This window comes from Meleagris gallopavo, chromosome 1 (assembly GCF_000146605.3).
Source record: "Meleagris gallopavo isolate NT-WF06-2002-E0010 breed Aviagen turkey brand Nicholas breeding stock chromosome 1, Turkey_5.1, whole genome shotgun sequence".
Lineage (NCBI taxonomy): Eukaryota > Metazoa > Chordata > Aves > Galliformes > Phasianidae > Meleagris > Meleagris gallopavo.
In genome coordinates, this window is record NC_015011.2 from 63,112,791 (window position 1) to 63,133,487 (window position 20,697).

General features: G+C 40.6%; 1 protein-coding gene across 3 annotated transcripts in view; it reads right to left on the reverse strand.

Annotated features, from left to right (window-relative positions):
* Positions 1–20,697, reverse strand: part of LOC104911963 (FYVE, RhoGEF and PH domain-containing protein 4-like) — an 82,500-nt gene that overhangs the window by 20,990 nt on the left and 40,813 nt on the right. Inside the window, exon 1 of one of the 3 annotated variants that reach the window (XM_010714513.3) lies at positions 5,506–5,768. The exons of the other annotated variants lie outside the window; for them this stretch is intronic. Coding sequence (XP_010712815.1) covers positions 5,506–5,521 — 16 coding nt within the window. The 5' untranslated portion in view covers positions 5,522–5,768. Of the gene's footprint in view, positions 1–5,505; positions 5,769–20,697 lie in introns of those variants that run through there. 3 annotated transcript variants of the gene reach the window in all.

Consider the following 20,697-nt stretch of genomic DNA (forward strand, 5'->3'; position numbering starts at 1 on the left):
AAGAAAGGGACGGACTTTTTAGCAGGGCCTTTTGTGATAGAGCAAGGAGAAATGATTTCAAGCTCAAAGAGGGGAGATTTAGGTTGGATATATGGAAAAAATCATTTACAGTGACAATGGTGAGGAACTGGAACAGGTTATGTAGTGTTGGATTGATGCCCTGTTCCTGATGACTTTCAAGGCAAGGCTGGATCAGACCCTGTGCAACCTGATCTAGCTGTGGTGTCCCTTTCACTGCAGCGGAGTTGGACTAGATGGCCTTCAGAAGTCCCTCCCAGCTCTAAGGAATCTATGATTCTAACTATGATCTAAATATAAATTCTACCGTTTTTATCACTGTACTCTCCTTAAGACTTCTCTAACAATTCAGTCACAGAGATTCCATCTTCTACTCTGCCCAGTTACCTGTGCAGTTATTTCATATTAATCTCAACTTAGAGTTATTTTAGAAAATATACATATGCTTTGAGACAAATTCAGCTAGTTCTGTTTCTAAAAGTTTAATTACTAAGAAAACATTTTTAGAAACAGGATGCTGAACACCACAGACCCACAGGAAAAAAACAGTCTAATTACAGTAGGTTCAAAGTATAGCTGACATCTATTATTTCTGAAGATCTGAGCACATGTTGTATAAGCATACAGGCTAACAGCATTCAAGTAATTTAAAGGTATAAATACATATGTATTTTATCTGAAATGCAGAATGGTCAAAGTTCCAAACAGAAGTCAATTATTCTATAGCAGCCAATAAAATTATCCCTGATAGATAGGAATTACTTCCCATATCCAGCTGCTGAGGCAGTCATAGTGTGTTGAGCCAGATGAAACAGCTCAAAACCATCCCAGAGCCAGTCACCTTGGATATGAGTTGTTCTACCCACTCCCCTCCCTCCCAGCTGCCTGCTGCCAGCGCTTTCTTTGCACCAGTACTGGCGTGCATCTAGCTTCAGGATGCAGTCTGGAAAGGTTAAGCCATCAAAAATGTAATCCCACTAGAAAAATAGCAGCAACTAGCTCTCCTCCACATTCTTTCATTCACCTTAGATGCACTGGAGCTTGGGCAAGGATGCAAAAGTGAAAGGAAAACAAGACTCTTTTTTGAGAGGAAAGTAGCCACTAGATAATGTTAATTCTATTGAATCACTTCTCAGATGTTACAGTTGGAGGAAACAGAAGGGAGAGGGAATAAAAATCAAAAATCTCTTCTCTAAAAATACGTGAGTCAAGACTTGAAATAATATGCTGTAATTAAAGAACAGGCTGCAGGGTGATAACTGCACAATAGCACCACAACAGGATACCAGGCACACTTTCCGTTATTTGAAAGGTTAAAAATATGCTTAAAACTGTGCACTTGATAAAGGACAAAGAGAGGATGGAGTGAAACATGTGGCTGCAGTCCCATAAATAAGTACCAGCAGTGCAGCTGCATGCTGCTCCAGCTGTTCAGCAGAGAATGCTTTTCCTCCCCTGTGCGAGGGGCACACAGCCTGCTGTCAGCCTCCCGGAGCACTCCGGTCTTCCTCGCCAAGTAATTAACAACCATCATCTACAAGACAGAGAAAAACAAGCAGCTCCCTGGGAATGGCTCACTGAACCAAAACAGAAATATAAAGAACCCAAAGCTGGACACTTCACAAGAATTCAAGCACTTCCTGCTTTTGACCTGGTTAGGGGGGAAAAAAAAAAGTAAGAATAGCCATGAAAAACCTGGTTTAAGTACACTTAGGGCCTTCTTGAAATTATTTAAGAAGGACCTTCCTTGTGCAGTCTCCTCAGAACCTACCATAATCGTGACAGTTTGTATGTGGTGTCTTGCCTATAAAGAACAAGACAGAGAGATCATAATGCTAACTCACCAGTTTCTAATCATCCCTATGGAAGGATGCATATTGCCTGGAATCCAAATGGGGAATAGAGCCTTAGCCTGACACTGCCAGAGAGAACTCCTGTTTGTGCTGCTGGTCACAGAGCTCCCTTCATTTTAACAGACCTGCACATCAGTGCCATCAACATCATACATTTATCATATAGCCAAGATAAACAAATTCACAGCAACTTTATTTATTTCTCCATCTTCTCTTTTCCAGAATCCTATCTAAAATATATTTGAAAAAAGAATAACTATATGATGAATTTAAAATGTCATCTCATAAAACTTAATTTGGAAAATTACAATATTTTTCTTCATGAAGACTGGGATGAATATTTACCGCTCTGTTCCAAAAAGTTCAACAGTCAGGTGATTGTTTGACTTCCCTATCTTCAAATGAGCAAATGGATAGGAAATGCTTTAAGAAAAGGTCATGCAGAAGAAAAAATACATTAAACCCACCAGCACTTCATGAGCAGAAACAAATTTAAAAGAGCTCAAGTTCTGCCCAGCATCCTTGAAGGCCATGCAACTTTTCGCTTTGCACATATTCTAAAAATGAAAATATTTATGATCTCTGGACAGACCAAAAAGGCTGCTCAAAACCAAACAACAAACCCACAAAGGGGATGCTTTATCCCCTTATTCCCACACCATCCTTTGAATTCTCACCACTTACTTCTTACCAATTCTAATACTTCTTGGATTTAACTCCAAGCCAATGGAATCCCAGCAGAAAACAATACGCTCTTTTTATCGTACTCGTTTTCTCCTGTGTGTGAGCTGAAATGGCTTGAGAAAGTCTAAAAGAAGGACTGGGCAGCCCCTTGGCAGCACTCTCCCATTTGATCAGGTGAGCTGCTCACGGAACTGCAGCCCTACCACAAGGACTCCTATGCGATATTTATCCTTTAAGTATCCTTTAAGATTTTTCCTTTAAGTCTCACTGTTTGGCATCAGAAGAAAGAGTATAAAAATATTCATTAATAACAAACCAACCAAACAAAAAAACCTGACGGCTTGCTGTTGGGGAAGAAAGTCTTCCAAACAAAATCTATGAAATTAATCCTCATAAAAACCAACCCACAAAAATCTCAAAACATTTGTCTAAGGCTAAACGTTCCATTTCTTTCACAGTGCAAGTTTTGGCAGCACTCCAGGTCCTCTCCACCTTTTATGACCTTACTCAGTTGTTGCTCCCCTCCTTCTTTTTCCTTTCTCCACTCTCCCCCCAACCAAGTGACACACTGTTGTTGTATGGGCTTCTTCACAAGCAAGTGAGAGCAGTCACAATATGTTAAATATTTTTACAACAAAATAAAGCAAAGATTGTGCTTTCTAACAGCCTACTCTCCTGCCTGTCAAGTATCGTCTGTCCAACTGTTAGGAACGCACAGGCACTACATTTACACTCCATTAAGGGTTTAATGCTTTTGTCTTATAATGATCACAAGCCCAGAGGAGGCGGGAAGGACGGGGGGAAAGAAGCGTGCCATAGCTAGTTTGTATTTTTAGTAAAGACTCAACAATTTCACTAGGTTTACAAGCACTGACGTAAACCATCAGGCTGGCTTTCTCTGTTTACATAGCACCTAGCACGGAAAAGACTTGCAGAAGAGTCTGGAGGCTGCAGTGGCAGTGCAAAGTGAAGTGAACACCTAGCTCTCTGGTGACTTCTGTGGGTCACAGTGTCATTGAAATTTGCAAGATCACTTTGCCTGAGATCAGTTTGTCAGTGATGCTTTCACCTTATAGTGAATAAGAAGAAAGCCACAAAGATCCTTTCTTCCAAAACACTGGAGCTTGTGAAAAGGTATGCGCTACAAAATTCACATATTTGGCCTTCAATACTTAGAAGAATTCTTTTGCTTAGGCTATGGGACACGCTCTCAACTGCACGTTTTTGACATTGCAATATAGGAATGTCAAGGGATATTTGCTTGATTTCAAACCTGCACAGACTGGAACTACTTCATATCACCTTTTCTATGCATACTATGCACTCTGGTCTCCTGATAACATTCTGAAAAGGTTATGCTATGAGGTAGCTACATGCTCTAGAGGCACACTGCTAGAAGCTCCTTCTGCTAGCCCTTCAAGCGAGGTATTTCCAAAACAGTCCACTGCTGTGCTAACTGCTTTCATATAACTCCATCAGAGATGAAGCAAAGACATTGCCTGAAAAATGCCACAATCTCTAGGTATACTCAGAGATCACAGCTTCACCAGTGTCCTTTACAGTCAGACTGCCATTGTTACAAGCAAGTATGGTGTAGGCCTCTGCCAGATGAAATCACCAAATATAAACCAGAGGGCAAAAAGAAAGATAACTCGTAATAGCAGAAATAGTAGTCATGGCACTCCATTGAGCTTCCTGAAAATCCACCAGGGTTATGTGTTGCATTTACAGGAAGAGAATAAATTTCACCAGGGTTATGCGTTGCATTTACAGGAAGAGAATATGCATACAGATCCTAGAAAACTGCTCTTAAGAGAAAGACTCATGAGAAAAAAAAAAAAAAATGCTTCCTACAATTTTTTCAGGATTCAGAAAAGTGATACTCAAAGAATGAGAGTAAAAGTATGATTCCCATTCTGCCAAGTGGTTATCAATATCTAGAGGGAAAAGAGTAATGAAACAGAAAAGGATCCGGGATAAAATTTTAAAACAAGTGCTCTTTGTAGGCATGAAAAATTAGATGCCAGCAACAATGAAGTCAGGAGGCAGAGACATTTGCATGCATCTGCTCCAAGCTTCTCTAGCAAATCCCTCAAGTTTACCCATGCAATCATTCCCTTTCCTCTATTCACTCCCAGAAGGCTTTCCAGAGGAAAACTAGCATGCTGAAACCAAACCTCCCACAGTCCTATTTCACCTGTAGCTCTGTGGAGAACTGAAATAAAAATATGTAGCTGTTAGGGATAAATACAAGCCCTGTTAATTCAACTTACCCTAAGTTGAGCTTTTCTCAGAATTGCAAAATGCACTCACACGTGGGGCAGAAATTTCAAAAGTATTCTTAGAAATTAAGTTAGAAACATATTTGCAGTGCAAAACCTCACACCTTTCAAAGGGTGCAAAAAGAGAAGGAAGAATAAGAGAATATCCTATTCTGTATAATAGTAGTGTAAGTGCAAGTTAAATGGATTATTGCAAGAACACTCTAAGAAAAGCTAAGCATGTCAGAAGTGTACATCTATTTCCTAAAACAATAAGAGAGAGATTTCAACTGCTGATTCACAGAAGTGCACTATAGAAACCTTGCAGCTATGAAGAGATCTCTATAAGCCTGGCAAGTGTGTCAAAAGTAGAAATAAACATCACAAAACTGATTTGCTTTAGAAAGTCTCTAGCTAGTGAAAGCAACTGCAGAATGAGACAAAAGTAACACAGATCCCCGTGTGGCAGATTTACTGGGCAGGCAGCTCAAGCAACTGCAATCTCATTTACTCAGAAAAGGAGCACAAAGACACCATCACATTCCAGTTGTATTGCCTCACAGCAGCTGGATTTTAACATGTTTATTTGCTACAAGGCACCCCTCTAGAAAACCTGACTTGTGCCTCTGGCCAAATTCCCCAAGCCTTGAAGAGATAAGGTTTAACAGAAGCATCCCATTCAATCTTACCTGGTTCAGAAGTCATTTTTAAAAAATTATTATTATTTTTTAATCTATTCCGGTAACACTGCACGAGGAATTGCTTTCACAACAGTAATAACCCTATGGCACGCTCCCATGCATCCTATTTACACGACTGTAAGCTGTCAGAAAGAACTTCTTGCAGCGTATGCCGGCAGTTTACAGGCCAGCTCTTTCAATTACGCTGTGCTCCTCCTCTTTGAAAGCCAGCCTGTTTTGAGAGGAAAAACGTAAGCTTGCAAGCCAGTCAGCTCAGAGAAAGGAGTGAAGCCTGCTCACTATTAAAGAGGAAAAACAAAGAAATCAGCTTATGTAACGACACACTGCTGGAGAAGGGAGGAGAGAGAGGAGGAGGGACGACTGTAAATTGTTTTGTCTAATTCCCCAGCTGCTGCTATGAAAGTTTTGCCTCTATTAACTGCGTTGCTCTTTGAAAATAAAGCAGTGTCAAGGTTAAAGGACAAGTAATGACTCTGTGGTTGGGACTTTGTTCTCCACTTACAGCGCACCGTGCATGTTTCTAATAGTATTTTTCCCTGTTTAATGTGTATGTAAACTTATTCCTAGAACAACGTAAACACAATGTGCAGGATGCTGAAGCAGTGACCAGAAAAGTCTTCTTTTCATGAAAAATGCTATCCCATTTGGCACAGATTAAAGCTCCCCTCAATCGCTTCAAATCAATTTTTAAATGGCACAAACTAGATCCTGTACCCAAGGGTACAACACAAAGAGATTACAATGAATTCTGAACTGTGCAAATGCAAATGTTCGAAAAGTGAAAGGACTAACTGAAAAGAGAAGTTACAGCAAGTAGCATTTCGTTGTTGCTCACATGTGAGCTCTCCCATCACGTGGTCCCAGGCTGGCACGCAGTTATACCAGGAGGAGAAAGAAACTAGGATTTATAGTCCAGCCCTGTCAATTTGGATAAAATGAATCAGAATACAGCAGCCAGCTCTTCATTCACTGCAGCTGAGGTCATCTCCAACCACAGCTCCAAACCACATCTCCCTGCAGCCCCTTCCTCCAAGGTCCACTCCTAAGCCTCATGCTCAAGGCTGTGCACAAGCAAGCCTTTGCAGAACTGCTTTGAAGGACAACTACCAAGGGTTACAGGGAATGCACTTGCAAAACAATCCATTGTTAGGAATATCTGTTTTTCACTGAGGAGGCAGCACACTGGATGAGGGCAGCTAATTATTTCCTTTCTACTACAGATGTTGAGCAAAAGGATTTTTGCCAAAACCAGTGAAAACAACTATTTTCCCCTACTGACTTCAAAACTTTGGCACATTTTTCTTCTCAAGACGATGAGGCTAGAGTTCTGTGCCCACAGCTGTGAAACCTAAATGGAACCCTTTTTTAGCACTTTGACACAAACTCTCATGTGTTGTTTTTGTTGTGGGCAAGTGTTTTATTAACAGCTAGAAGTGGAAGCTGCAATTTGCCATACTTGTCACTCCTAGCCAGTAACCCCAGGGTCCTTTAAAGACACAAATCTCACTAAGTTGGGTCATCAATACACCATTAAATCAGAAAGTGGCTAAATGACAAAGTTTATAAAACAATGGACTAAGAGACTAGACTAAGAAATCCAACGCATGGGTTATGTGTCTGTTCTGAAGTTCATCTCCAATAATTCAAAGACCATATCCTTACTTGGGTTTCCAGACGGACGAAGCCTACAACAGAACACTGCTTCTCTCCACAAAAGCCTTTGCAGAGAAGATAACATTTTCCTTTGTTTCCCACATTTCAAACAACACACTTTCCCCATCAGCCTGTTTTGTCCACTTGCCAGTGATTTTGCCAGTCTTCCTACACCACGATGCACTCTTTCTAACCCAGGACAGGCACTGATAATGTATGTTACAGAAGTAGGCGGCAAATTTTAAATGCAGATGGGATCCAGCATTGAAGTTTTCCATTCTTACACAAGCAACACAGTGGGTTGGAAAACTAAAAGAAATGGCTGCAAAATAATATTAAAAGGAAAAACAATTATATAAATATGAGTTACTGACCACCATAAGGGAAGAAAAGGTGAGGGGCCATCAGAGCAGTGCTGCAAAAAGCCACCAACTCTCCCTTTTGTGGGTACCACAACTGTTTCAAACTCTTTCACATGAGCTGCGTGGGAGGGATGACATTTGAGCTGTCAGGTTCTGCTGATATCTTAAAAGTCTAAGGTGAGAGGCACACCCCCGAGATGGAAAGCACAGAAGACACCAGATCAGAGCTCTGACCCACTCTGTAGGGTCCATCTTCTACCCATCCAACAACTCCATCATTTGCAACAGCTCAAAAAGAGCATCTGCAGCTACTGATTTTCTTCAGGAAAGAAAGAATTTTACTAAGTTGAAGGAAATTCTGAACTTTATTTCATTTCAAGAAGCAACATTAAAACAGATAAAAAGGCATCTCCAAGACCTAACTTCAAAACACATGCTTAGCTCCTCCATCTTAAAAAAGGTAAAAGATTAATTGTTTTATCTTTGTTTGACTAGCTAGCAGATAAAGGGACTTAGGGAAGATTAGAACAGATACAACGGGGACATCTTGTTAACCTATTCCCCTGGTTTCACACGAGTTTTATATCCAGCTTTGCTTACAGAAGAACAGAGATAGTACAAAGTACAACCTACACTCAAATGTCATATTAATTGTCAGCACATTGACAAGAGACACAGCTATGTCTTACCTTTCATTAGAACATGCCTATGAACTTTATAGTAAATAAACTAAGGAATAAAGTTAATTTTATTAAATTTCTTTAAAATCAGATAATGGCATGGAGAATAGCTAGTTAAATGAAATGTTCCATTAGTGGGTAATTAAAATCATACCACTGCATAGCTGATGTCATTTAATACATACGAATAAAATAAGTATTCAAACTAAAACTACTGTAGGTTTGGTCCACACTAAACTAGTGACATTCTACAAAACTGAGTTTTCTCAGGACAAAATCATCGGACTTCAACACTCTAGTTCTAAAGCATTTTTACAGACGTCTCACAGTAAATATAGGACATTTGCTCTGTTTTCCAACTCTAGGCACTCTTGAAACTAAACTTTATAAACTCTCTTAGTGCTTCTCCCATTTTGCAGGTAAGGGGGCACAAATTATTTACTGTTTGGAATATTCTGAATTTGATGAAGCTGTAGTTGAGAAAAGTCACGTGATCATGAGCACTCTCAGGAAATCTGAAAAGTTGAACGAAGTATGAAGAGCTACATGGGCAACATTCCACACTGACACACACCCCTGAAAACAAATCAGCTCATGTGACAGTGAATCACAGACCAGCATTCAGCCTGTCTGCCTTTAGCCGGCTTCCTATTGCAGACTCACTTCAAGCACTGTGTTGGAAGAGTTTTGCTGAGAACACTGTGTCAGAATATGACATGAAGTTTCTGCAAGCCGGTGATGGAAAAAAAGTGATTTTTGTCCCATTACAAGGATCAGTAACCCAAGAGCGTTCTAGTATAGAACTTAGCAAAAGCACTTCTGAATTCCAAAATAACAGTGCTCTCTACCTTAAAAGCACACCCTCTTTTTTTTTTTTTCTGTGACAGATCTTTAAATATCTCTGTTAATCCAAGAAGAGACTTAAAACCACAACAACTAAAAAGGCACCTTTTACATGGCTCCTATAAGATAGATACGGTTGTCTCACACTGTTACTAACCTTCTCCCTTTCCCTTCTACCCCAGTTCTTCAAAAGCAAGATAATTTGGCCCTGGGCAAAAACAAAGGCATGCTTTGTCACTAATCCAAAACAGTTTGCAAGGTGTTGCTAAAAGCCAGACTTAAAAGCTCTGCAATAATCTACAGCGAGGGTTTGGCTTGGCTCCCCACTGTTCATCATCAGGTAATGGGTTTAGCTAGCAAGGTACTGCAGACCTTCACCCCAAAGAAGTCCATTCTCCTGTCAGTCCTTCCTTGTGCTTCCTTTTCTTGATTCTTGGAATAGTGTAACATCAGTAAAAAGTGATGCAGTGCTGGAGGCTGAATACAAACCACTGCCAGGCATGCTTAGCTGAGGGGCAGCTGCTTTTTCCTCCTCCTGCTGCACCTTCTTGCTGGGCGGATGTGCAGGCTATCATCTGCTTGCTGTCTGAGTGCTGCCTAGTATACTGAGGCTTCAGACAAATGCAAAAGCCCAAAATAGCCCTATGACTGGTGCTCTGTGGTTCCTGTTGCCAGTAGTGAGGTACATGGCAATCAAAGGCAGGAAGTCTGTGCAACAAATGGACAGTAAAACTGCAGAAGCTGAGTGTGGCAACAAAGTAAATGGCTTAAAAAGTCAAGCAGCAAGCTGTTAGGATCTGCATATGAGGGAAACTACCACACAGATGTTCAGAAGTTTCCACTCGCTACCAAGGAAGGGAGAAGATAACACCCTCAAGAATGTAGATTATGTTACAGATGCATTTCAGTCCAGTGGTTCTAGTACATTAAGTGATCGTACTCCCATCATTCCCCCCTTGCAGCTATAGTCAAGATTCTCTTATCAAAACATCAGCCCAAGATTAGCCAATGTAACCTAGCAGGAAAATCTCCATCAGGAAAGCAAACAGTTTTCTTTCAGGTCAGCAAGCTGAACCAGTGCTTTCTACAAGGTGACAACCTCTGTGAGGTGCATAGTGGAAATCACAGCACTGCACAGCTCAGCAGGAACACAAGTGCTCATACCAGTGCCAGCCTGTCACATTAACTCAGTTCTGCCATCTCATCCGGGGGGCAGTAGTGGAGACAGCCCGTGATTGCAGAGGTTAATGATGACTGAATGCAGTAGCTGTGAAGCGTTGACAGGAAGCCCTGAATGGGTACACAAAGGGTGAAATTCATGCATGATTGCCCAATATCCTCAGGAGAAGCAAGGCAAGACAATCAGTGAGCAGCCCAAGAGGATGGTTATGTCAAGCTACTGGTTGATGAAGGAACATGCTGCTCTTCCTCTCCTTGCTGAAAGTCTTCTCTGACAGTGCCAAAAGCCAGTTCAGGTCACTAATCTGCCAGAAACATACTAACTTTCCCTTGGATTGGTCTGATAACTTAGCAGTCTGAGCTGTCCTATAGGGTCAGATGAGCTTCAGTGTCAAGAGAAGGAGAAAGGGAGAGAGGACAAATGCCTTCCAGTAAGCAAACCTCGAAACATGCTGTCTCATTAAGCTGCGTTCTTTAGGCTTTGCCACCCAGTCATGTGAGGAAGGAAGAAGCAATGGTACAACTCAAGTTTTGCATGTACCCACTGAAAAATAAAATGGGGAACAAACCTCTAGATTCAACAAGTGACCTACAGAAACAAGTGACCAAGGATTAAAGTGAACAAGGATAAGTCCAGACAGCAGCGGGCTGAGTGTGAAGGCAGTTTAGAAATGAGTATTTAGGACAAAAGCCATCAACAGGACCTTAAATAGATAAGTCAGCCACCACGAGGTGTAAAACATTATGAGAGATCCTGGATCTGCAGCATAACAGAAACAATTGTGTTACGATGGCACTTCCCCTTCCAGTTAGGAGAACAAAAAACTGTTCCATCGGTTCCATGCAGCCATGGGAGGCAATGAATTCATTGCCTGTTGTTACATCCACGGCTTTCCCCATCCTGTACCAGGGGCACAGCTCTCCTGGTTCACATGCAAGGATTTGGGTTTGAAACAAGCAATACCAAGGAAGGTGAAATGAGTACTTGCCATGCCATAGTTCGAAAGCAAATATCAGTATTTTTCCATCCTTTTTCCCCCCTCCAGCTCAGCTGTAACACATGCTCCAAAGGGAAAGCCAGTAGTTGCACAAAAGCCCAAAGGACATGTAATAGGAGTTCTTAAGGGAAAAGTCTGCCTTTTTGTCCTATGTTTGCACAGCATTTTCACTGTCGAATCTCAGTGTCTGCAATTTACTTGAAGCATACAAGCAACACAACGCCCTCCAAACAAATAATTAAATGCTCATAGTTCTACAAAAATGAAAGACCTCTCCTGAAGATGTTTGAGCAGCATGTGACTGCTATCTCCTAACCATATAAAGTGCTTCTGTAACTTCAACTATTTCCCGTATTTACAAAAAATCCAGGAAATTGTGGTTCATTGTTCAAGTAATCTTCTCTAGTAGAAAGATCATCAACTGCCAAAAGAACTTTGATTTGAAATATGAAAGTGGACAAAGGCTTTGCCTTATTAATTGAGTTTGATTGTCCAGTAAAAATAAAAAGAAAAAAATAGCTCAACAGTTTTCTATTTCTTACACTTCCTGTTCTTAATATTTTTAATCTGGCTAGTTTCTACAAAACTGAGGGAAAAGTCTCATGTTGCAATTTAGGGAAGAGGAAGTGACTACAGCACTATCCCTTCTGTTACACTAGCATACAGTGAGCAAATAAATACCAATTGGAGACCCTGCAGCCTGGCAGCTCTGCCTTTCCTCATGTTGTATTCATGCTTTCCCTTCCCCATGCCTTCCCCTGAAGAAAACCACTTCTCCAGCTCTCCTACCTGCACTTCATCCCCAGTGACCCCATTACCTTCAAGGAGGCCACTTATCACTGCTTCCAGCCAGGATGCAGGTCTATATTACCAGTGTCCAGCGGTGCCACGCTGGTGCTCATCAGGTGAGAACCACACGGTAGCTGCTACCACAGAAAGCCACACGCTTCCTTTACAGAGGGCCCAAAAAAGAGAAGAGGGGAGGGAGATGTTTGGGACCTATCCCAGTAGCACTGTGCCACCTGCCTTTCTTTACCTGCAGATTCAGCATATTGCTCATTTAACAACTTTGCAAAACAGCCGACAACACAGACTCTCCTTTTCCGGTTAATTTAGCTTTAGGTCACACATTACATGTAAAAAAGAACATTGCTCATTTTAGGAGGGGAGACAACAGCAACAATAAGCCAGGAAAACAATAACTTTCAGCAACCAAACCAAATAACGCAATCCAAACTAAAAAACTAATCACATAGACTTTTCTCTACATTTAGCCATTAGGTGAAAGGCTGCATCCTCAGCTTTAAAACCATCCCTGCCATGTTAAAAACTCAGAGATTCACCAGTGAAACAGGTCAGAACACAGTGAGAGTGATTCTGTTTCTATATAGAAATAATAAGAAAAAATAATCTTGGGCAGTGTCAGATAGTAAATATAAAAGAAATTATTTTTGTTTGGAGCTAACAAGAAAACAGCATGAAAGATTCATGATAAGTACCTGAGTGGGAGACATCAGTACATTTCAAGAGTAGATAAGCACATAAAAACTAACCGTGGTCAAGAAAAAAAAAAATTAAAAATTCATTCTATCTAATATCTTATAGCTGAAAAGAACAAGTAGCAAATATTTGGGTAACCTAGCAGAAGCTCATAATGATTCTTCCCTCAATGCATCAGGGAATACATTCATACTGTATTTTACTGTTGCTGATAGGCATATTCACCACGAATTTGTTTGGTCTCTTCTCAAATTCCACTTGTATTTCTTGTACAGAATATGCAGTAGTATAAGTGTTTTAAACACGTTTAACCTCAACTCTGACTGTGCTTTCTGAAAAAGAGAAACTTGGTAGCACAATACTGCTGTCCTTTCCCTTCCACCCTTTTCCAACATCCCCATCACATTCTGTGAGGCATCAGGGTAACTTTCTCCAGAACACATCAGTTCCTAAGAACATCTTGTGACTAAAAAAATTCCACTATCAGGACTATTTCCTTCTGCTTTAAACATACAAATCAACAGCTTTAGACTCTTTGTCCTCTAGCCCAACCTAGTACTTACGGGATAGTCAGCAAACTGGGACCTTCTTTACAGAGTCGTTTTAAGTCTTATTAGCTCCTGCCATTAGTACATGTTACTGATTTTTTAATTTTTGCTTTTATCTTTTCCAGTTTATAGCTTCAAACTAAAAGGGAAGAGATTTAGATCGGATATAAGGAAGGTTTTTACAGTCAGGGTGGTGAAGCACTGGCATAGGCTGCCCACAGACGTGGTGGATGCCCCATCCCTGGAGACATCCAAGGTCAGGCTGGACGGGGCTCTGAGCAACCTGATCTACCTGTGGGTGTCCCTGTTCACTGCAGGGGGGTTGGACCACATGGCCTTTAAGGGTCCCTTCCAACTCAAACAATTTCATGATTCTATGATCTAGCCTTGCTAAATTCAAGTGTCCAAAAGAAAATGACCAAGAGGGATTTCCCAAACAAAATTATTTCAGAAAAGGAAGGTGATGATAACAGAATGTAGTGGGAAAATGACATAATTTAGAAGTTTATTTCAGTTTTTGATACAATATGGGTGCAAGATCAGTGATAGTCATTACTGGACATTTTACACAGTGAAGTTACACTGACAGTTAAACACAGCCTCCATGGAGACTGCATCAGCACTAATGAAACTATAATTTCCTTTAAATTATCACTACCCACACCCCAAACCTCATCAGCTGAGCCTCTAATAGCTTTTCATCATCTATTTTAATACAAAAACAATGAATAAGCTTTTTCTCACAGTTCTTTTGCTGCTGTGTATGAACTCAAAAAAATCCCCACAACCCCAGAACCAGAAAAAATGCCAAGTGTAAAACATTCATAGTAAAAAAGTCATTGTTGCCTTTCTTATGGAAATGGTTTCTAAAATTTCACCCGATTTTGAGACAAACATGGATTGAAACAGTGCTCAGGGATCCACAAAGAAAATCTTAATAAACCAAAACATGACGAATAGACTCCAGTATCAAATAACTGTAAGCAGATCACACTGGATTGAGTGGATTTCCTTCCCATAATGACTGTGTCCCATGCATTGTTTTTCACTGTAAATGTCTACATGAAATTCCAGTTCATATCACATTTGTTAGCTTTGTAGATCATTAACACATGCTGAAGATTTTACTCAGAGCACACATGCATACGCAAAAAAAAACCCCTCTCAGCTAGCAACTGATGTTCTATTCCTATGTTAAACAATAAGCAAAAAACATTCTACAATTTTCAGAATCTCTTAACAGAAAGAAAATTTGGGAATATTCTCAGTCATAGCAGGCTAACATCAGCAACAAGATGGGTCTTGAAAATTTAAGTCAATAGTTTACAAAGAACATTTTATAATTAACAAGAGCAGCTTTGCAGACAAACACATAAATAAAAAACATGACGAAGTAGCAATCATACTCTTATGCCAGCAGCAAGGCCACAGCATGCAGAACAAACAGCAAAATGAGTAAAAACTTGTGCTTTACCTACAGCAAGCTGGAAGAGTTTTTTCTAAAGAGCATGTACCAAGAATAACACAATGCTAGCAGACAGAACAGTGCAGCACTGCTGACTTCACTGAGTGCAAATAGCGTTCACACACTTACCTCTGAATATTTCATCAGACTAGGTTGTGTTGTGTTTTCAGTTTCAGATAAAGTTTGAATTCCACCACTAAGCTTTCCATTTCATTTTGACTTCAAGTAGCTATTTTTAAGATTTCCTAGCAGCTTCCACAATAAGAACTGACTCACACATGGAAATCTTGACAAGCCAAAAGACAAGAAAGCTTGCCAGTTGCTTTACAGTGGGTGTCCAAGTCATAACAGCAAAATAGGGCTCCAAGCAATGGCATGAACAAGAGCTACTGAAGAGAATCGACATCAAAATTAGTCATGGAAGCTGACTTGGCATACAGAGCTGCCAGAGAATTCTTAAAAAGAAAAGTGGCAAGGAAAGATGCAGTTATATAAACTACGAACTCTTAATATTTTGGCAAGCTTAACAGCTGTTCAATACTCAACTGTGTTGAACACATGTAAAGACAGCATCAAGATATTTCTTCTAGGTGACAGATACGGGTCTCAGTGTAACTACTGAAGGCATTATATGGAGAGCCATCATAAATTATTTTGAATTAATGAAAAGAAACTTCATGCTTTCACTTAATTTCCTTAGCAGTGACCTCCTTAAGAAGAGGAAGACAAAAATACTAATTCATGTAAGAGTTGGGAGTGGAATGTGGCAGGATGAAAGTCATGCCGGGACAGAGGAGACAGAGGAGTTAGGAAAGTGTGAGTCTTACCCTGCAGGAATAACTAAGTACAGAATCAAACCATTACTCAAAGCTTTTGAGCTCATCTTCCTTCTACCACCCAGCACTCCAGGGAATACAACACACTGCCTGTGACACAACTCAGTGCCTGCAAAACAAAACCTCTGACTACAAAAAAGAATGGAATTCAAGACTTCTGAAGCCTCAGACCCCAGTTTAGGCAGAGATCATCAGCTGAGAAGGCTCAAATGGTACATATTTTTAATCTCAGCTACCAAATGTATACCAGAAACACAGAGCTGTAATCACAGCTCCTACTTAACTGGGGATGAATGTGGAATTTTTGTTTACCCAAAGAGTAAGCATAAATGGAATAACATTGAATAGCACAGTTAGCTGCATCTATATGATCTTTGTGAAGGTGAGTGAGGAAGCCACAATAGCAAAGTATAATCCAAAGGATATACAAGCTAACAGAAGCCTGCAGGTAGTCAAGAACAAGCATTAAAAACTGCACTGAAGAATCCTCTAAAGATGAACAGCTGGAATAGCTCCTACTAGCCAGCTGTCAAGACCAGAAGACTTCCCTTCCTTCTGATCCAAAACACGTCTGCTCTCCATTAACTGTCCTGTGAAGTACTGAGGACTGGCCATGGCTATTGGCTCTGGGTAGATAGGTACAATTCAGTTCTCAAGCATCTGCTTCTGTGTTTTGATAACAAGACTCTCATGACACCGCCAATGATTTTGATCTTTCTTGCTCAGTTTCTGAAGCACAATGTAGCATTGGCTTTTGGTCATTTACTACAGCTTAAAGTTGTGGTTAAAGTTTGTTTGTTTTCAATAGCCTGTAACAATCTGTAATTATCTATGTACTGAAAGAGAAGTCCACTGAACAGCTAAACGAGACATAAATCACATGGTTGTCGGTGACCATCCATTTCTGAGCTCCACTTTTCCAAACGTACTCAAGTATTTGCTATGCTCAGTTATTCATTACAAAGTAAACAATTCTCACGTTTTTACCAGAACAAGTAGTACTTTTGCACTTAAAATCAACACCTAATTGTTATGTACAGTAAAAGCAACTGGATAAACCAAACACCTCTGAAATAATGTCTCTTCAAAACATTTGTTATTTGGCTTGCAGTTATTTGCCTCCTCCATTCTCCTAACTGTGAAGTCTGAGCAATGATTAACTGAAAGTAATGTTTGCTGAAATCATTCCAACCCCCCTTGGAATAGACTAAAAAAATCCTGCCACGATTCCTAGGCATGTCATGACTCCACGCACTGCCAGTCTCTCACATTTAGTCATGCATGAATACCTCACTTCATTGGTTTAGTAAGAAGATCTGCTTTAGAACCAATTTCACAGATTCATGAAGTTTCAAACAAATTTCATGTTTTCTAAAATCTGGTACAACAATTCCTAGTGTCATCCAATAAGTGTTAATGCCTGCATTTTGTCCCCACCCATACAAGGCATAGAAGACGTGAGGCCTTGCAGACAGACCAACAGCAGCAGTGCTGTGTCAGCAGCTTTGTCCTCCCACATCCAGCATCTCGAGGACTCCATTATTCCGTGTGAGTTGCAAAGGGAACAGTTTGTAAACAGGCACCAAGACTTCCCAAAACAGCAAACTCTTCCAAGGGAGCTGCAGGCCTTAACCTCCAAATAGCCATGCTACCATGAGGAAACGGTACAGACCCTCAGTATTTTTGTTTTAATGTTCACAGTGAACTAGTAAATGCCAGGAGAGAATGTGAATCAAAAACTGAGCGTGTTTAAAAACTCTGAGAAGTAGCAGCCTGAAGACAATGTATAAATAAAGGCAAGTCATGTCAAACAGCATTCCACAGTCATGCGTCGAATGAAAAGCAGAAAGACTTGTCTGTTTGAAGAGAACAATTGTGATCGTTTATATGCAAGCCAGCCTCCTGTATATTGACTCAGGATTTCACCATTTAGTAGCAACTCTCACTAAAAGCTCAGAGTGTGTGCATATATATATATGTATTATAAACAAGATTATGAAAAACCCACTGCATACTAGGCTGTATTTCTAGGCACTAATTAGTTGGGAGTTCATTCAGAGAGTCTTTTTTCTAAGGGAATGTATCAAATTGAGTTTGTCATCCTAAGAAAAAATCCCACTACTGAGTACAATGTCTGCTGGCCCAAAAAAACAGTGTTTTAGAACAAATCTCCTTCAAGAGATCATGTAGCAGATTGCACTGACCCTCATTTGTTTCCATTAAGCATAAATATCAGAGCTGACCATAATAATCCACTGAAGTCTGCAATAAATCTTTTAAAAAAATAATTAATTTCAAGCAGACAGTTAACAGTTGCTCTGTTAGATGGAAATGGGATGCCTACTATGAAAGGCCAGATGCTCAAATGGATTAAAGAGTGCCTAGTCTTTAAATCCCATATCTGCAAATGAAGTCTGACCTAGTGACCTAAAGTAAAATTTAATTGTAGAAAATATGTGTATTTAACAGCCACATAGAGATCATTCAGAAAAAGAAATAATAATTTTAAAAATAATATTTTTCTCAGGCCTCTGCTCATCAGAGAATATAATAAGTAGAGCTACAGAATGCCAAATGGAAAGTCCCATTGCTTATCCTTGGAACAGGTTTAGCAAAGGTAGTAGAAAAACAAGCTTCCCAGCACATTAAATAGCAATGAGGAGTAATCACCTCCAGGAGGACATACAAGACATTACCTTTAGGTCAATATGATTGCTGCTTTCTGCGAAGACTTGTCACTGATCCAGTATTTCCCATCCCCACTGAGACGGAATTCTGCTGGCAACAGCTGCCTGGCTAGAAGCGGATCAGTGAACAGAAAGGCATTCCACATCAGCTCCAGGATGACCTCAGGGTGGTTACCCTTCCCTCCTGACACCCTCAGCAAGCTCCAGAGCTGTGTTTGAAGGGTGAAAGTCTGATCTCCTTCCAAACACAAAAGCCAACCTGCCTCCTGTGCTCTATCTAATGATGCAATTACAGACATGCAACCGTGTCTGAACAAGTCCACTGCAGCCCGTTGCATTTGCACGGATCACCCACTTCAATGGCAGCAGAATGCTTAAATTCTGGAGAAATAAGGGGTTAAAAACAAATATTTTGAATTACAAGGGTAATGAAGCTTCCATTAAGAAGACTCACCCTGTTCCACCAACTTGGAAGAGTAACCTAACATCTGAAAAGACTTCAGACATAAGAAGCATAAGAAAAGCTGGTGTACAACCAGCAGTGTAAGTACTCAAAGAAATAACCACTCCCTTCCCCCCTACACTTCTGGTAGGCAGTAAGACTTGGAAAGCCTCTCCAAGGTTAAAAATTGATCAGTCAACTATGTTGCAATAGCGACTTATTAACCACAATGGTAACTTTTCTCCTGGACTCCAATGCACTGACATTTTACGTGCATGAAGCAGAGGGCAGAAATAGGACCAACACAGTTTTAATTAAAAGCTTCTAACGGTATTCTCCCATGTAGCAAATGAAAATGGCAGTCCTGGCAAAGGGATGCAGTGTAAAAGCTTTATTTGAAAAGGGAAAAGTCCCTACACGACTAAAAATATTTGCTGGTGTAAATCTTTATCTACTTGGCATACAACTGGACTCGAAGGAATGAATTTTAGTGCTCCTTATGACACTGATTTAAACTGCAAACAAACGTTTATCGTGCATTTTTTATGAAAAAAAAAAAATATGCCTTCTCCTAGAAAGCAGCAAAAATGTCTTTTAGAGGACACAAAGCCTTACAAGCATATACTTCCAATTTTTTTTTCCTTTCCATGACATTCTCCCAACAAGACAGTCACAATATCTACAGGGCATCCTGTAAAACTTGTGCAAAGTCTCTGTACAATTAAACTACTCCAAAATGTTTGGTCAGTTCGTGAGCTGGAAACAGGGGCTGAGGGTGGGAGTGAAGAGTGAAAAAACTGATACTGCATTCTGCTTACCTTACACTGCTTCCTCTGTACAAACTGAATGAAACACCCCAAATATCTATTGTATTGATGGCTCTGTTTCAACATTACCCCCCATTTCACCATTCAGTACAGTATGAAAAACAAAGCACTTATCACATATATATGTATGTATATATATATATGTGTGTGTATAGATCACTCAGACAAAAAGCAATCAATGTGAAAAGGCATATAAATCAAACAGATTTGGCAGCGAACAGCATTTCATAAAGACAAGAGATATGAATTGCTCCATTTGTGTCAGAGTGGCCAGTGATTGTTCTGACTTACTGCTTTAATGACCCCAAATTAAACTGCTTGAACCAAAAGAGAAATCTTTAAAACGCAACCGCTCCTCCTCCCCGCTGCACTCCTAACAATAAGCATTATTGCCATGGTGCTACCGGCTTCAAATCATAAATACATCGCCCCATTAAAAATCACCGGCACACGTTACGAATTCAGCACTGACCTTACAGAAAGCCACGTTTATTCCTCTTGGCTAGAAAACATTAACAGTTTTGGTAAAATCCCTTTATGTGCTGCTCCAGCTCGCTCATTCAAGCCTTCCATTACCACACTCCATTGCAGATAATTGCAGCCAGCACACGCTCCCTTGCTCGTGCCGGTTCCCAACCCAGCACGGATAATCACATTCCAGCGGGGAGCGAACAGATGGCAGCCTCCATGGTAACCAGTCCTTCCCAGCTAGTGGGAGCACTGGGAGACTACCGGAGACTGGGCAACAAGCGCTCTTTGTGCTTCAGCCTTGCAAATCCTTCCCAAAGGGAGAGCCGGCTGCGGGCGCGCACTGGGCATGCCTAGCAGGTGCCGTGCCTTCGCCAGCAGGCTGGGAGCACCTTTAACAAAGCTTTCCACCAGGTTTAACCTTGACACTGCCTCTACCCGTCTCTCCATGGGGGAAAAGGGGTGTAACACACATGCTAAGATGGAAGTAGAGATAGCAAGAATTTGTTGGTGTTTTTAAAGCACATAAAGGTTCAGAGAAATAAGCAGAGAGCAGTTTTTCCCCCCCGGCAAAATTATTTTCTGAAGGAAGGCTTATTTTCCCTGAATGAGTTTCAGTTCAGCACTAATGGAACACGTGCTGCCTGTTCTCTATCTCCAGGACCCTGTAATTGCTCTCCGAGAGCATCCCA